The 18,447-nt window shown below is 43.0% G+C and overlaps 1 protein-coding gene across 3 annotated transcripts in view; it reads left to right on the top strand.

Moving 5' to 3' along the window:
• Nucleotides 1-824: 824 nt before the first annotated feature.
• The window catches only part of DCX (doublecortin), a 102,505-nt gene continuing 84,882 nt past the window's right edge, over nucleotides 825-18,447 (top strand). For 2 of the 3 annotated variants that reach the window (XM_088129196.1, XM_088129194.1), the window contains exons 1-2: nucleotides 825-886; nucleotides 2,626-3,016. In XM_088129196.1, coding sequence (XP_087985322.1) covers nucleotides 2,653-3,016 — 364 coding nt within the window. In that variant the 5' untranslated portion in view covers nucleotides 825-886; nucleotides 2,626-2,652. Of the gene's footprint in view, nucleotides 887-1,528; nucleotides 1,630-2,625; nucleotides 3,017-18,447 lie in introns of those variants that run through there. The other variant, XM_088129195.1, reaches the window with a different exon arrangement.

Here is an 18,447-nt window from a genome sequence, read left to right as displayed (position 1 = left end):
CTCTGTTCTGAAAACAAATTTACTCATTGCTTCCATGATGGAGAATTAAGAAGAAAGGAGTGATAAGAGCAGAATTACCCCAAGACTCTTTTTCCCTATGGGTGCAGTATAGGGCATCTGGAATCAATCTGATCCCGGCTTAAAGTCAGAGTGACATATCCTAAAATAAGTCCAGGTGTATCCCCATACCTGATGTCTTGAGGTTCAACCACTGCCCTTCCTCATTTCTTGTGAACCAAGGTCCTGGTTAAGCCTAACAGAGTGCCTTATCCTTTCTTTCTGGGATTTGGGGAAATATGGTGTGTGATCAATAGAGGGATGTGTTGATTTACACAACATTGCTTGCTTAAAGCTTCACCCTGCTTGCGGTCCACAAGGCAGCTGCGATTTCCATAGGCATCTAGCTAGAACACCCTCACTTTTGGTGCCTTTCATGAAGCCCAATGCTGTGGCGTAAATCAAACCTTTTCTGTTTTCAGCTGGGCTGGGAAGAGCATTACAGGAACTAGACAATGGGAGGTTTTTCTGGGAAAAGCACAGACGATGCCTCCTAAAATATGGCTCGTTCCACTCTTTGTGGCCCTATGTGAAAATCAAAATCCTGAATCAGGCAATCTTTTTTAAAAGAAGTGGGAAGGAGAAGAAAGTTTACCAGGAAAATTGGTCCTGAGCATGAAACCAAGCCAAGCGACTTTATTTTGCAGAAGGGGCCTGTTTGTCTCTGTGTGTGTACAGGCGTGCAAGTCCATGTATGCAAAAGGCACTAGGACCTAGGAGGAATCTTGGCCAAATTGGCAGGAATTTCTTCCTTGGAGCGCAGACAACAAAGGCAGAGTGTAGCTGGGTTTCTTTCTCTCAGCATCTCCGCCCTGTGAGCTGAAAACCGGTAAGTAGAGCTTGAATTTTCCAAGCAGAGCGAGTAACAGATGTCAGGGGCCAGCAAAGGACAGGCTGAACCTTTCAAGCGAGAGATGCGTTCTCAGCCCATCACTCAACGGTTGATTTTCCCATTCTTTTTCGGAAAAGTTGGCTTTGGGGGCAGTTCCGTTGTAGGTACATCCTCGGATAAAAAGAAAGAGGCAGGAGAGGAATCTGCAACTTGTCGGAAGGAAGAGAGCCTGGAAAACTCCCTTTGCAGCTCAAGTGTGACCATACGAAGGTCAGGGACAGGTCATTGTGACACTGTAGAAAATGAATGGTGGGTTGAGAACTAGCCAGGAACTGACAGGAAGTAGCTGGAAAGCAACGGCTTTTGCTCGATTGCTAAACTGCATGTTTCACCCCAGGTCTCTAGCAGAGATGTGAACTGCATGCTAATAGCATGAAGGCTAGCGAAAGCCGGAGCTCGCCCGGCTTTCTTCGTTTTTCCATGATGCTGAGAGCTTTTGTTTTCCTTCCAAGTTTTAAGCTGCAAAAGGAGGTGATGCCTAGGATCTTAGGTCACCCCCAGAGTATTTCTGTCATCCCCATCTCTCCTCCGCTGCAGAAATTAAGTAAAGCCTCTCGTTTCCTCCCTCTCTTTGCAATAGCGTGCTCTAGCTCTGAACAATGAACGGTGCCAATTGAAGGGGTGTGATGTGAATACTCTCAGAGGTTCCTTCAGCAATTAAAAATCACTTCATTTTACTGGTAAGGAGGGAGAAGCGGAGGTGTCAAAAGCCTTCCTGATTAACTGACCCTAGAATTGCATTCCAAGTGGAAACAATATTGTACTTCTGCATTAACTTCCTCACTGTTGTTTCTATATTAACTCTTTCCACCCTTCCATGTTATCTCCTGGGCCTTTGGGAATAATCCTCAGAAGTGATTGATGGCTAGGAGGGACGGGTGAGCCAAGGGAAGGACTGGGTGGCTCGCTTTCTCCTTTAACCAGCTGCTCACAAAGAAAATGGCATTGTTGCTCTATGACTGGAAAGCTGACCTGCTGATGATTTCACCCGTTTGAAAGGGCTCTCGAGTTTGGTCCCTCCACTCATCCTTGGCCATCTTGAATCCTTTACGGATGCAGAACTGGTTCTTCGATTTGTTGGCCATGTAACTCTTGGGCATTGTCACTTCCATGTGTCCAACAGCCCATGGAAGGTTTTTTTCCCCTTTCCCCCCCGGTCCACAGCCCCATCTAAACTGCAGTGAACTTCTGTCCACTCATTACAGCTGTTCACAGATCCGTCTTACAGCGCTGCCCATGGAGTGGTTTGTTCTCCTATTCCAGCTATGCAGAACTAATTTATGTACAGCGTCCACTGGGCTCAGTGAAATGCTCTTGGCCATATATATTTTTGGCTTATAAACTGTTTTGGAAAGATAGTTATACTAAAAGGTAGGAAGGCGGGATGAAAATCATTCTTAGAAATAAGAAGTCTTGATTTATTGTATTGCATAGGAGGCTCCCTCCCTCCCCAGTGCTCAAAACATTTCACTCATGCACAAAAGCATATGGAAAACTCTTTTTTGGTATAAATCCAAGGAAAGGAAAACCCAGGTGTTTCTTTTCTTTTCTTTCTTTTTTTAAGGGGGCCACATCCAAGATCTGTGTCAACGGCTTCTTTCTCCAAATGCTAGGCTGCCTGACTGCATTTTTTTCTCTCCTTTGCATCCATTCTTTCCCTTCCTCTTCTGCCTCAGTTTCACATCTTTAGGGGTCACCAAGCAATGGAACTTGATTTTGGACACTTTGACGAAAGAGATAAGGCGTCCAGAAACATGCGTGGTTCCCGAATGAATGGCTTGCCAAGCCCCACTCACAGTGCCCACTGTAGCTTCTACCGGACCAGGACCTTACAAGCCCTGAGCAACGAGAAGAAGGCGAAGAAAGTGCGCTTCTACCGCAATGGGGACCGCTATTTCAAGGGGATTGTTTATGCTGTCTCCAGTGACCGCTTCCGTAGTTTTGATGCCTTGCTGGCTGACCTGACCCGTTCTCTGTCTGATAACATTAATCTTCCTCAGGGAGTTCGCTACATTTACACCATCGATGGCAGCAGAAAGATTGGGAGCATGGATGAACTGGAAGAAGGTAATGATGAAGCCATTGTAGGGTAGCTCCAGGGAGGGTGGGGAGAAGAGGGTTTCCTGTGGAGTAACACATGGAAAGCCCCATGTTCCAGCCCATGGAAGATGACACTTTGAACCTGCCTCAGGGTGCCAAATTCAAGAGTGAATTTGGCATATGAATTTCGGTAGTGGGAATATTTTACCTGTTGGGTGGTTTTTTAAAAGTGATGTCAGAGTTCATATTTAGGCCGTGGGTGAATGCATATAGTACTCTGTATCATTGGAAACTCCTTATTCTAGATCTGCTGCCTGTCTCGGAAAGTTTTGATGTGGCCTACTGCAACCATCTAAAAGTTGTCACCAAATTTTAGTTTGTCATGTGATAGAATGGGGAAACTATTAAATACCTGGGAGGACTCATGTCACCCATATATAATTCAATCTACTTTTAATCAAAGCAAGTTCAAATGTATCTTTTTGGGGGGGGGGCTTGGCTGTACTTAGAGTCAAGCGTGATCCTCAGCCCCTCAAACTGTACACTGTGGCTGTCCAGCCCAACCTTCTCAAGACTGCCTTCCTGCTATCTTGGATTGTAACTCCCATAAGCCCCAGGCAACATGGGCAAGATGACTGGGGATTATGGGAGTTGTCATCTTGTCCATCAAAAAGGATCTCATCTAGCTACATCATTTTTATTCTGGCAGTGACTTTCTTAGATAAAGACTTTCCCCAACCCCTCAGAAATCCCTTAAGTGGATTGGGATTTCTTGCGCTCTGATCAGTTGTTCTGCCACCTAATTGCAACTCCTACAGCAGAAGGCAGAAATAAGCCATGTTAGGAGACGTTCTAATCCATTGTATGTTAAATATGGATTTCCTTCTCTGAAGCTTAAAATACTTATTTGGATATGCAATGTGGATGGCCCTGGCCCGCATCTAGAAAGGCATGTAATTGAATTATCTCAATCCAGATGGTGGGTGTGTTTATGAACATGCTCCTATAACTGTCTGCTTGGCCTGAAAGTGGATGGATGTTCCTTTCAGCGGGTGGGCTGATTATGTGTCTCGTACATTTTCTGCCTCTCTGTCGTGGTGGGCATTCCATGGGCTTGCAGAGATGAGTCTCTATGGACCATTCGTTGGCTTGCCTAAGGACGAGAAATGTCTACCCACCTGCCTCCCAGGGTGCAGAGATACAGTTAGGAGACTCATCTACCTACCTTCAGAGCACACGTGTACCTAAATGATCCTGTGTCCAATATATTTGCAGGATGTGAGTTTCTAGACAGACCAGTTTACTCCAAAGCAGGGTAGGTCTATTGTGGTTTTTGCAATATATCTGAATATGAAGACTGCAGGAGGATGGTGACCGAGGAAGTCTGCTCTAAGGATGCCCTCAAGCCCATGCTGGTAACACCCTTTCGCGTCCAAGGCACCCGTTCTGTGCATTATGTACAGAAGGGACTATTCCCCCAACTCTTTGCCAGAATGCTGGCGAGTGTGAAGGCTTTGAGCAAATACTTTGCAGTGGGTGTGTCTGGATGAAGCCATATACACTTTGCACTGTATTCTGCAGAAATGCATCCATGCGCGTGTATATAATCTGGTAGATTTATGCACTCTCTGCCCTGGTGTCCGTCACTCGCAGGCTCATCGGCTCCGAGACCCCCCGTGCTGTAATATGGAGGGGTAACAAAGCTGAAGGTGGCTTGCCTAAGCTTGCAAGATTAGCCAAGGTGGTGGAGGGGGATTTTTAAAAAATGCTGATGTCATCACTGCTTTGGACCTTTGCGCTAGAAGATGCTTTTTTTTTAACCCTAAAGGAAAAACAGAATTCTCTTCTTTACTGCAGCAACAACGAAGGAAAAAAAGGATCTTTTTTTTTTAAGCGCTGAGCCTCGTGCCCCTTGTCCCTGTAGCTTTAAGATTTTTGTCTGTTTAACATTTTAATCACCGGCACTTCTTTTAAATGTTCATCTGTGAGTGAGTCGGTAGGGTGTGTCCCTTTGTCTGGGGTGAATGTGTTCAGTGTGTCTCCAAAGTGCATCTGTAAAAGCTCAGAGGGGGTGTCCTTTTGGTTTGCCCGTGGGGGAAGGGGTGTCAGTTGAGGGAGGGGGGCCGAGACCCACAGGCTGCAAACCCTTCTGAACTGGGGGGGAGGGGGGCATGTGCGGGACGGCTCTCGTAATTGGCCTGCTGGAGAGAAAACCCTGTTGGGAGGAGGGATTCCATATGTGTGCAATCCATGTCATGCCTTTGCGACGTTACATGGCAAGTTTGGAAGGAATTGCTGTGCAGAGAGATCTGGGGGCAGAAAAAAATTCTCCACCTCTGCCGGAGGGGCTGATCAAAGCAGAAGCCCAGCGAAGCCTATATCGACCCGACCTTTACCCACTCCTCCCCAGTGCTTTTAAACCTTGCTTCAGTGGCAGTGGCTACATCTGGATTGGAGGTTTCCACCCTTCAGGGCATAGGGGGGCTTCTGTCATTGTGTTTCTGGAGATGCGAACCGGACCTATCACAGGGCTTTCTGTTCTGCTCAGGCTTCCCTGATGCTTCCCAGTCAGGTTTGCCTCCAAGACAAGGGGCTACCGTTCTGAATGATGTCATCCCTTGAAAAGTCCCCAGAGCTGGAATTGACAAGGGTGACGTCATGGTATCTGCAGTCGACCTGTTATCTTTGTTATCTGCTTGCCATGGGGTGTTTTTTCCTATAGAACGTAAAGGGCCTCCACCAGAGTTAACTGCTACTGCAGAGTGAAACCCTTCTTTGTTTTCAGGTTGCAGAAGGCCAAGTGGCTTCATGCCCCCACCCCCATGCTTTAATGAGATATTAGTCTACGCCTGTATTCACTTCACACAACCTGACCAGCTCGGTTACAGCCTTCAGGCTGCCTGTGCTTAAGATGTTAAGCTTAGTTCATTTTAAGCTTGGTTTATTTCTCCTTGGGGCTCGCTGTGTGGTACAAATGGAGCCTAGTTGGGTTAGTTGATGGTTCAGGGTATGGGGCAAACCCACGAGGTGGGAAAGTGTGTTGTGTGAATAGGGCCAATTGCAGGGTGTTTCCTAGAATATGCAGTTTTTGAACTAAGGAAATATCAAGAAAAAAAGCAGACTGGTTATGCTTGGACCTTCCCAAATGGCTGTGAAAGAGGTGGAAAAGGCCATGTTGGGTGCAGCCGAAACAAATCCTTAAGAACAGAGGTATTCAGTACAAGCTACGACTATGCCACAACCCACTGCCTGTGGACACTCATGATTAGGGATAAGCCACCAAATGTATTTATTTGTATTTATTAGAGTTATAAATGAAGGAGCTCAAAGCAGCATACATGGTACATCTTCAGTGTTCCCCACAATAATTCTGTGAAGTAGGCCGGGCCAAGAGAGAAGAACTGGCCCAAAATTACCCTGGGAGTATCCACGACTGAGGAAAGACTACAGCCTGGGTCTTCCCACTCCTAGTCCAGCCCCTTCCCCACTACCCCACCCCAGCTCTCATGTAAGCCAAGGCTGCTTTGTAGGGTCTGCACTGAATTGGTGGCTGGGATACATGATCTCCAAGACCTTTTCCAACATTCCCATTCTCAATTTTCTTTCTCCTCCATCTCAGAGTTTATGGGGCCTTTGGTAGATATCAGAGTGCCCCCCCCCCGGTTCCTTAAAACAAGGGGACAACCTGAATACCCGGAGTCCCATAGGAGCCCCTCTAAGCTCTCCAGAAGTGGCCCCTGGATTGTAATGTTTATTAATATGACCAAAGAGGGAAATTCTTAGATACGTGAGAGGGAATCCTATATATGGTGTTTAAGGTAAAATAAAGTTTTCCTCAAGTCTATGTTATTTTCCTCACGGCAACATGGAAATAGTTTGTCATTGCCTTTTTCCATTGTCCCCCCTCCCCCCCCGACTTTCCCAATGTAGCCTAAAGCCTTGGGATTTCTCCCATCCAAATACTAACCCATTCCAACTGTGCTTAGCTTTTTTGGGATCAGCCAAGGGGGGCCCAGCATTTCCACCTACAGAAACAAAAGTAAGGTTTCTCTTGAATAGACCCTGATTCCTGGTAACTGCATGGGTCCATGAAGTCTTCTGGTAACTGCATGAGTCCATGAAGTCTTCTGGTAACAAGCAGAGTTAGCTTCTTGTTGCATCCCCTGGGGACATTTTTAACTTTCTAGTTTGCCTTCAACCTTGGAATGTCCTAGTGGTTCCCATTCCATAAATTAACCAGCCTTGCTCAGCACAAGGTAGTTCCACCGGCCAGGCGAAGATCCCTTCAAGTGATCCTTAGCTCCTGGCGACTTCATGGACCCACTCAACTTATTTTCTTGGCAATAGGATGGATATGATTTGCCCCTGCCTTGTTCTCAGAAGTTTTGATAGACGATAGAGAGAGAGAGAGAGAGAGAGAGAGAGAGAGGAGGGTTCAGTTTTTCATAGAAGTCCAAGCTGGAAGGGGTTTAGGGAGGAAAATCTGGATTGTAATAAGACCTTTTTAAAAAGCACTGGAATCACACAGTGTGAAAGGAATAAGGGTTCGTTAGGTAAAATTATTACTGCCAGGCAAACAAATTCTATGTATTTACTACCAGTTTCTATTCCATTTGATGAAAGCTTGTTTGCTTTAGCAATTCTTTCAAAGGAGAAGAACATTTCAGATAAATTCTCATGGATGAAGTGGCTTTGCCCTCCCCCCTCTCCCCAGATAATATTTTTCTCAGCAACCTGCAGCCTCCCTGGCTTCAAGAAATCATTTTCCATGGGGCTTTATTAGAGGGCAAAGGGTGGCTAGCCAAGGAGGCCAGATGGCAAATCTGCCATCTAAGGTTTATAAAACTTTAATGCTGAGGAGGCCATCAACTGGTCACAAGGAAAGGGACTTTGAAAATGTCCAACAATGGTTGTCTACCCTCACTCTGTTTACTGTTCACACTATGGTAGTTACAAGAAGTTGAACTCCAGTGCTAGAATTCAGCCACAGATTGGGCTCCTATATACAGCATGATTACAAAAATCATTCTACCAAGCACTGGGGAAGTGTGTGCACGCTCAGTTTAACAATGGAAAGTGCTGTTGGCTAGATTTTGAGCCATACATTCTAATGTTTGCTGGAAGGGAACTCGAAATGAAGAAAGACATTAATGGCCTGCAATTTATAATATATTACCAGCAATAATACCTGATTTAGTAGTTACACTGAGATACATAACTCATTTCAGAAAGCCGCTTTCCTACCCATGGTTAGAGGCTAGGTTTATACATCAGGAAAGCAAGAAGAAAAGATTTGAAGGGAGGGACATCTGCTAAAGATCTTTCATCCAGAGCTCAATAAAGGTACGAACAAGTATATAATAATAATCTGGACTTTAGGGTTAAAAAATGGGGTGTAACTCTTCCTCACTCTGCTACAGTTTCAACAGCACAGCACCATTCCAAACTGTCCATTGGCACCAATGGATATTTCTCCTGTAAGGTAAACTGAGAGGGAATTTTTGCAGGGAACATGGGAGGAAAGAAAAGATTAGGGCGTTGCAACCCTTTAATGGGTTGATTTGATCTGATGGCAAGTCAGGTGAACCATTCCATGAAATTAGATCCAGAGAACAACACCCCTCCACCTCTAAAAATGAAACAGCCAAATGACTTTCTATCACATTGTCTCCCAACCTCAACCAGGTAGGTCTACCAGCAGGAACAGGCATCTTCTGGTAAACTAAGTGCTAGAAGAGGCTTCTGTGTGTGTGCAACCTATACACAGTAGCACTTTTCTTTCTCAGAAGTAACGAGTCCATATTGCCTGTTCATCTTGAAAAGGAGGGCCACAACAGCTCCATGAGCAAAAGCTGACATTGAGGCCAACTCAAGCCATCTTGCACAGACCTAGAAAAAGCCAGTTTCCTTTCATTCCAAACTTCACAGCCTGCTAGGACTGCTATTTTCATAACAAATACAAGGTTCATCTTCAGATTTTATTTAATGAAGGCAAAGCTTGGAAGATAGTTTGATCAGTGCCTTCATGCTTAGTAGATCCTGAGCATGGTCTGAGATGGGTGGCTATATAAATTGAATGAATGAATGAATGAATGAATGAATGAATGAATGAATGAATGAATGAATCCTTTGGAATCAAGAGATATTAGGGCACCTCACTACAATACAGTTGGGGGAGGGGTTGTATTTTTTCATGATGGTTTATGTCATTCTGTAAAAGACACCACCCTGCCCCTGGAGGCCCTTTCCCCGATGTGCAGAAATTATGTTATTTGTTATGATATCGTGTATCTCCAGAGGCTCCAGTTGAATTGTAGGAAGGGAAGGGGCTCAGGGAAAAACAACATTTGGTACTATTTTGTACATCAATATTCTATGGATTTCTAGAGCTCCTTATCTGAAGTGACTTAAAATTCTAAAGACATAAAAAAGAATGGGCTATGGTGAACCTCTCAGACTGGTTTTAAGAATGTAAATCTTCATAAAGTTGAAAAAGGAGCCCAAAATAATAATAATAATAATAATAATAATAATAATAATAATAATAATAATACACAACCCCCAGTGAGGCAGTATCTTGACATGGTTGTGGGGCTTGTGTGCTCCAAGAAGGATGAAAACTATGCCAGAGTTTCAACCATACATGACAGGCTCATTAGAGGAGCCAGGCAAAGAATGTCTCTCCCATAAACAATATGGTGAGACGTAATTTACAGAAACCTATACTTCATTGGTTGTCACCTGGGTCAACAAGGACCATGCTAGGTGTTCTAGTCCCTGGACATCTGGTGACAAGTGGGCTATAGGACTCAGGACTGTTGGCTGAGCAACCAGGGCCAGCAGCTGCAGGACTACTGAAAGAAAAGTTGTTTACCCATCACAAATACACAAAAACAGAAAACAAAGAAATAATGATCTGTTATTACAAATCAAGTCCAACATGAAAAGGATATCTGAAAAGAATGCACCAATTCTGAAAAGAACAACATCCAGATTCAGAAATAACAGAACAGAGGCTAGCAGATCATCGTTGATTTATAATACGAAATAATGTATTCACAGAAGTAGAATTGGAAGAACTACAAAGGTCTACCCAGGAAACCGGAATCTTGCCAGAAGTAGCTCAGACTGTAGAGGCAAACCAGGGGGAGTCAGCAGTAGAGGAAGCCAGCGTAGCTATTGAACCGTTTTCATTCCCAAACCAGGCACCCTCTCCTCTGCCTTCTCCTCAGAAAGAACAGAGCCCTCTAACTAAAAAGCAAGAGGAACTGAAGCAAAGAATAACTGAGCATCTAGAACAGCACAAGGAGAACAGAATAAGGTTGCCTGCATTGAAGCTTGTTACAAAGAAACAGCTAGCACAAGTATTAAAAGATGCCAATACTGTAATATAAGCACCAGCTCACTGCAAGAAACAAACCAACTAATGTACGACACGGGTGCAGTTATAACTGAATACCTTGGATGCAAAATCTACAAACAAGAAAAAAAGCCAAACAGTGCACCACCAAAATGGAAGATCAGGTTGGAAAATAAGATCTGCATGCTAAGATCAGATGCAAGCAAGCTAGAACAGATGAAAGAAAAGAAGCTGAAGAACAAGAAGACCAAAGAATACCTGATCAAGAAATTTCACCTAGAAACAAGGAAGATCAAGGAAGCACTGGAAATAATAAAGCAGCAAATAACAGCCATAGCCCAAAGGTTCAGCAGATACGAAACTCAAATTGCACACTATAGGCAGATTCTCCAATTTCAGTTGAATCAGAAATGTTTCTACCAATCCATCAATGGAGAGACTGCAATGAACCAGTCAACACCTGACAAAGAAGGAACAGTGCAGTTCTGGGCGCAGCTATGGGACAACCCAAAGAAATACAACAAGAATGCAGTTTGGATAAAAGAAGTGGATAGGAATAAAAAAGAAGCTGAAATGAAGGAACTTGTAATAACAACAGAAATGGTGGAGAAAAGGGCAAGGAAGATCAAGAATTGGTCAGCACCAGGTGAAGATGACCTACATGGTCTTTGGTTGAAACATCTACTGGTCTGCACCCACTCATTGCCAAGCAGTTTATCAACATACTGCAAGGACATGAAATTGAAGATTGGTTAACATCTGGCAAAACCTACCTGATAATGAAAGATCCAGCAAAAGGGGCAGCACCAGGCAACTACAGGCCAATTACCTGCTTGCCAACAACTTTCAAATTGCTAACTGGTGTGGTGGCTGAGACAGTCCAACAGCATCTAGTTGAAAACAAGCTCTTTCCATCTGGTCAGAAAGGAAAATGCCCAAACAGTAGAGGAACACAAGATCAGCTCCTAATTAACAAGATGATTTTGGAAAACTGCAAGAGAAGGAAGATCAACTTGAATGTAGCTTAGACTGATTACAAGAAGGCATTCAAATCCTTGCCACATGATTGGATAATCAAGGGCCTAGAAATAACATGAGTCAGTAGAAACATCAGAAGCTTTGTGCAAAGATCAGTGGCACAATGGAAGACCAGTTGCTGGTCAATGGTGGTAGTCTGGGAGAGGTTAATATCAAGAGAGGAATCTTTCAAGGAGCCTTGCTATCACCACTACTGTTTGTCATTGCATTAATTCTTTTGTCAACAATACTGAACATGGCTATCAAGCATCAAAAACATCTGCCAGGTTATCCCACCTCTTTTACATGGACAATCTGAAGCTGTATGGAAAAACACCATCTGAAATAGAATCGCTGCTCAACACTGTCCAAATATACAGCCAAGATATTGTAGTGGAGTTTGGACTGGACAAATGTGCCACCCTTACCATCAACAGGGGAAAAATAGTGGAAATTGAAGGAATCAAGATGCCGTATGGAAATAACATCAAGAGTCTAGATGAAGAAGATCACTACAAATACGTGGGCATCCTTCAAACTGACAACATCAAGCACATTGAAGTCAAGAAGAAGGTTAGTAGTGAATATATCATGAGAGTGAAGAAGATCTTAAAATCCAAACTGAGTGGAGGAAATGCCATCAAGACGATTAACTCCTGGGCAATTCCAGTCATTAGATACACAGCTGGAATAGTGGACTGGACTCAAGCAGAACTAGAAGCCCTGGATCGGAAGACCAGAAGAATAATGACAATGAATCATGCCCTCCATCCACACAGTGATGTTGACAGACTCTACTTACCAAGGAGCATAGGTGGGTGTGGAATGTTACAAGTACACCAGACAGTTGAAGAATTAAAAAGGGCATTGGAAGAATATCTGAAGGACAGTGAAGAAGATACACTGAAGTTAGTACACCATGAAGGCTTACTGAATACCAAAGAGACTAAACTGGCCTACAAGAAAGACCAAATGAAGAATAGAAAAGAGATATGCCAAGGCAAAGTATTACATGGCCAGTACACACACACACACACACACACACACACAGAAACTAACAGGCAAAGCAGATGACAAGAAGACCTGGCAATGGCTAAGAGCAGGAAACCTGAAGAAAAAGAGAGGGGCTAATTCTGGCTGCACAAGACCAAGCCTTAAGAACAAATGCATACAAAGCCAGAATTGAGAAGACAGCAACAGACAGCAAGTGCCACCTCTGCAAAGAAGCTGAAGAAACAGGGGACCACCTAGTTAGCTGCTGCAAGAACATCGCACAGACTGACTCCAAACAATGGCATGACAAAGTAGCAACAATGGTGCACTTTAAGATCTGCAAGAAACACCATTTGCCTGCAAGCAAGAACTGGTGGGACCACAAAACAGGCCAAGTGATAGGAAATGAAGAAGCTCAAGGGCTCTGGGACTTTAGAATTCAAACAGACAAGCACCTGTCACATAACACCTCAGACTTAACCATCGTTGATAAGAAAGACAAAAAAGTCTGGATAGTGGACTTTGCAATACCTGGAGACAGCAGAATAGAAGGGAAAGAACTGGAGAAAATCACAAAATATAAAGACCTGCAAATAGAGATAGAACAACTGTGGTTAAAGAAAGCAAAGATAGCACCAATACTATAGGGTAATAGGGCCTTGGGTGCAATCCCAAAACATCTGAAGCACCCCTTGAAGACCATCGGCATTGACAAAATCACCCTCAGTCCATTGCCAAAGGCAGCTTGACTTGGAACAGCTTCCATCCTGCTACGATACCTTTAACACCACCGGACAACAACATCTGCCTATCCCAGGTCCTTGGAAAGGACTCAATAGGAGGATAAAAAGGCCAAATCCAGTCTAAACATCTGGCTGAATGTGTGACTAACAATAATAATTTCATCTTACTTTTTAATATATATAAATCAAAGTGGCAAAATTATGCACTATAATGCATTTCCCAGGAATGGAGTGGAGTGTGTCCACTCATAATGTTCATACCTAGTCTGATTATCCATGATTTATGGAATAAGCCACAATTTACTGGGTTGGCACAGTGAACTAAGCAAAACCCAAACAAGCATGTGATGATGTAACATTAGGTATGAATTTACTTGTGGGCTATAATTTCCTGACACTGTAACTGTCATCATTTCATAGCTGCCATACAGATGGCAGCCCTTAGCCAACCTTGGCTAAAGCCTTGGTTGGTAATTGGATGAGGAACCAGCAGGATATCACAATTTAGTAGGCCAGAATGGAAGGTACAAAAAAACCCCTCATTTCCATATTGTTGTGAATTAAGCTATATAGACTTGTCCATGAAGTCTTGAGATGTCAAGCTAGCTCAGGGTTTCTCAACCTTGGGAACTTTAAGATGTGTGGATTTCAACTCCCAGAATTCCCCAGCCACCTGGCTGGGGAATTCTGGGAGTTGAAGTCCACATATCTTAAAGTTCCCAAGGTTGAGAAACCCTGAGCTAGACTAAAGGGATTATTTTACTTTACGTATGTAGTAGTACTCATTCCAGACTGCAAACAAGGTTGTTAAATATTAAGGAATTCCTATCTTCTTTTCTAGAGGTTGCATCTTTACATATCTATAAGGGTTCACCAGAAGCCATTTGTATTTCCTCAAGCCAAAATCTACTTTTTCTTTAATTATGCTCCTTTTCACCTCTAAGGTTATTATTGTTGCTATTACACTTGTATATCTTTACCTAAGGAACTTAGTTTAAAGGATAGCGTTCCTTAATATTCTCAGAATAACCTTACGGGTGACCTAGTGCTGAATTCACAATCATCCTAAAGGATTTGGGACTGAGAAGAAATACGGACTTGCCTCTGATTAGAGTTCAGTACAGAACTCACTACATCAGAGATTGGTAAAATGTTCATGACTGCACTTAGTATTTTTAAGATGAAGGGTGAAGATTTCTGTGAGTGGGTCATAAGGAAAATATTCCATTTTTTTCCTCCCCCCCCCTTTTTTTTGAGCGGAGGTTCCTGGTTTTTAACCCATGTTAAACCTCTTTTAAGGCTTACCCTACAGTTTTCATGTCTTTCCAACCTCAAAATGTCAGAAAATCACACTACCAAAATTCTTGAGGTTACGTACAATGGGAAAGTTTGGTTTCTATTTTTTAAAAGACGGGTCTGAAGATCTTTCTTCTACCTGAAATCTGGAAGAATTGAAAATTGGGGATGTTTGTGAGTTTAACGCTCATTTCATGCTAACTCACATCATAGGAAATTATGATATTTCCCCCTCAAACTGGTCAAATAGGGTTCACATTACAAACATAACAAGTGGGAGCCAATGATTTGGAAGGTCTACCCAATTCATCACCTTGTGACAGTGCAAGGAAAGTTGGGGGGTATATATTGTGGATTGTAGGGCAGATACTTGGAATAACCGAAGTCCTTGGACCAGATTTCTAGGATTACACACTCTGGTATTCTGAGAATTTCAGCATCTTGAATGGAGCCCCATGTGATGGTTGGATATGATGGATAAGGTTACAGTTCTTGCTGTAAATATCACTGGATTGAGTTGGTGGGAATGCATGCATGTCCCTTCAAGGATATTTTTGCCATTCATTCTCAGCCACCCGTATGATTCCTGATTCTCCTGCACTGATCATTTGCATATCCCTAATGTATGCCACTATGACAGATGTATTGATTTATTTATACTGCCTGAATCTATTTCCTACTGCAGAAAACACTCAAGGCAATCGACAAGCAAAAGTAATTTGAAATACACACAGCCTCATCTTTTAATGTCCCTGTTCTAAAATCAAAGCTAAAATAATGAAATTAATCAGCATTTTCTTGTGGTCTTATTAAAAATGTGCTGCTTTGCCAACTCTTCAAGGAGGGAATGAGAAGGGAAAAGAGAGGAAGAGAAAAATGCCAGCAAAAGCATCTTCCTATTTTATGCTTGATTAAACAGAAGGGGAAGGGGAAGAAGGAAATGAAATCAAATTACACCTGTATTTCCTACTCTTTGGTTGAGATGGAATGAGTATTAATGCTGGAATATCAATGGAGAGGTCATTGTTGCCTTCCATTTCCTTGAAGGTGGTTAGTTCTTTCCTTTTAGAAGATATTGGAGATCTTGCCATTATGTAGAACAAAGAAAGTCATTTCTATTTTTTGAACATGTTGTAATCAAATGAAGACAGGCAAGGCTATTTTGGCATGGTGGCAAGGCAATAGCAGAAGGGGGGGGGATTAATTTTGGCCAACACCAAATGAGCACCAGCTTCTTTCAGGGTTTAATTGTGTATTGTCTAATCCTAGTAGTAAGGTACAATCATTCACTTTCCTGAAACAGATGGAAATAAAATTGGGTTCTATCAACGCTAATCTTTAAACAGAAAATAAAGGAAAACCACGATGTTGAAAGAAATCGATGGTCTAAAAAGTGGAATATGAGAAAACAAGGTGGCAGATACAGTTTTGGAAGTAGGAGACAAGTCAGAGGAAGAGGAGGTACTCCAAATGTTGCTCCCAGAATCCTAAGCCATACTAGATAGAAATTCTGGAAGTCAGTATTCAGGAGGATACTAAGTTTGGCACAACTGCCCTGGAACATTCCAGTTTGGGGCCCTCTGGAGATGACTAGGTAGAAGACCCTTTGCTACACATGTTTTCTTCTATGGAATTTCCTGTCCTAGAAGTTCTGATATCTCCAACTGTTGTCTACCTAGCATAAAACAAAAGGCTTTTTCCCTTAGTGTTATCAACCTTGTATTGCATTTGAATGCTCTTTGTCCCAAATAATATGAAATACTATTAGTTTCCCTACTACATTTGGAAATCTTCACTAAAGTGGTTGCATTAAATTTTTTTTAAAAAGTAAATATTCCTTCAAACTGAACTCAGTTCCTGGTAACCTCATGGACATGTCCATGTAGATTATTTTTTTCAACAATTTTTGTCCTTATATTCTTGGGCTGTACACAAATTCTTGGTTGTACAGAAATTCATAAGTAGCATGTCTTGATTAGTCAGGAAGAAAAGTGTAAAGCTTGAGCGCACGCTAATGCTAGATATCATCAGGATGTCAGACTTGATGGGAGCCATTTTCTCCTGTGAAAGAGGTAGTAGATTCGGGGTTTTGCTATTTTGTTGTTTTCTTCCTGATTTGGAAGGAATACACAAAAGCTGGAGACAATTTGAGATGGGAAGGTCAACTTTCTCTTGTTGGTCGATAGCCCTTTTAGGAAAGAAGACCCTACCAAAAACTTAAAATGGCTTTTCTAGAATTTGGTACTCCAATGCCCTGTGTTCATTCCATTTGAGTGTCTCTCCCCCCCCCCCCCCGCCTTGCCCCCTCAGCAAGCTGGACAAAGCTGAAGCAAAGTGAATGTTCAGCCACATCAATCATTCTCAGCTCCTGATATAGAGCAGAAACATGACACAGAAATTCACCATCTCCAAATGTCCTTTGGAGAAGGACTTCTGTGGGCAATGGATTAAATTGCCCAACAAAACCTATCCATGATAACAATCTATCAGGCTCTTACCACAACCTATCAGTTCCCCTTGACAATTGTATTGAGTGTTCAGAGAGGCCATTGGGTAAAGAGACACACAAACCCTGAAGCTTGGTCATTGCTCGGTCAAAAATAGGAGGAAATCCTGCATTCTTTCTCCGTAGCTTGGGAAAAATGCCAAAATCTGGGTGTCTACTATATTTTAGAGACTTGCTGGTTGTTACTGATGTTGCCTAGATAAAATTGCTACCAGGTTTTGTGAGCTTCTGGAGGAAGGGTGAGCTATAAATATAATAGATATTTCCAGGTGCCATTTCAGTCAGGGGTGTGGAACAGGTAAATGATCAATAATTTGAAAGACATCAACAAGTATTTCATATTCCCCTATGTCTAATAAGTGTCTAATTATAGAAAGAGATTTTTTTTAAAAAACCTCTCCCTCCACCCACACAAATGCAGACAAATTGGAGGCTGCTGAAATAGAGGGCTTTGAGGAAAATTGGGGCTGGATTTTTGAGTGAAAGGGTTGATGAACTTGGTTCTAATTACTTCTTTGTAGCTTGAGAAGAGAATCAGAGGCACTGCATGACTTAATCCTTAACATATGTTCTTCTATCAGAGCCAGTTGTTTGCACGTGACTGTTAGTGGACTTCAGGATTCTAGCAAGAGAGACAAAATAGAGCCCACAAGCTGAAAACCTGCCCTCATGAAGGTCGTCTGAATTCATTCCGCAAGAAAATTCCACAGCAGTGTTTTTCAACTTCTGGTGAAAAACGTCAACTTCTTAGTAGAGTCAACAAATAATGTCCATCCTTGTTCCTCTTTAAGATGGGAAGTCATTTTAATTTTCCACAATGACCCTAATGCAGTGTTTCTCAATCTTGGCAGCTTTCAGATGTGTGGACTTCAACTCCCAGAATTCCCCAGACAGCCATGCTGGCTGGGGAATTCTGGGAGTTGAAGTCCACACATCTTCAGGTTGCCAAGATTGAGAAACTCTGTCTTCCAGCCTCATCCAGCATTCCTGAGGCAGTATAACATTGTTGTTATATCAGCACAATGGTTGGAGGTCTTTAGAGCAGTGTTTCTCCACCTCAGCAACTGGGGAAGTCCACGCATCTTAAAGTTGCTGTGGTGGAGAAACACTGCTCTGTAGGACCCTAGAAGTCACTAGTCAGGAACCTGTCTTCAGATTTCGAACACAGGTTTGGGAACTCACCCAAAATGTGGTCATGAAGGCTGGTTGCTTCCTAAAATGACCGTCATGGTAAGAGAGCCCCTTCAAATCCCTCAGTTGGTGGCCGGGGGGACGGGGGGGTGGGGTTGGGGCAAAACAGGCAGGGTGATGGAAGCAGCACTGCAGTGCAAACCCTGTCCCTTTTGTTTGTGTGTACAATGGCAATGCAGATACAAAAGAGATGGGGCTTGCTTCATGATCCTGCCCTGGCCATTTTGCCTGTTTTGACACCCCCTGAGAATGTTCCATCTTGCTGCTCCATAACCTTCCAGCCCCTCAGGATACCTTCTATCTCCCCATAGACAGAGGCATCAGCTACAAGCCACAAAGATGTCACACCCAC

Source organism: Python bivittatus, unplaced genomic scaffold (assembly GCF_059951505.1).
Source record: "Python bivittatus isolate LINGU-HERP-01145 unplaced genomic scaffold, Pbiv_v1 ctg000790_np1212, whole genome shotgun sequence".
Taxonomy (NCBI): Eukaryota; Metazoa; Chordata; class Lepidosauria; order Squamata; family Pythonidae; genus Python; species Python bivittatus.
Note: the sequence above shows the minus strand (reverse complement) of the source record. Positions and strands in the feature narration are given on the sequence as shown.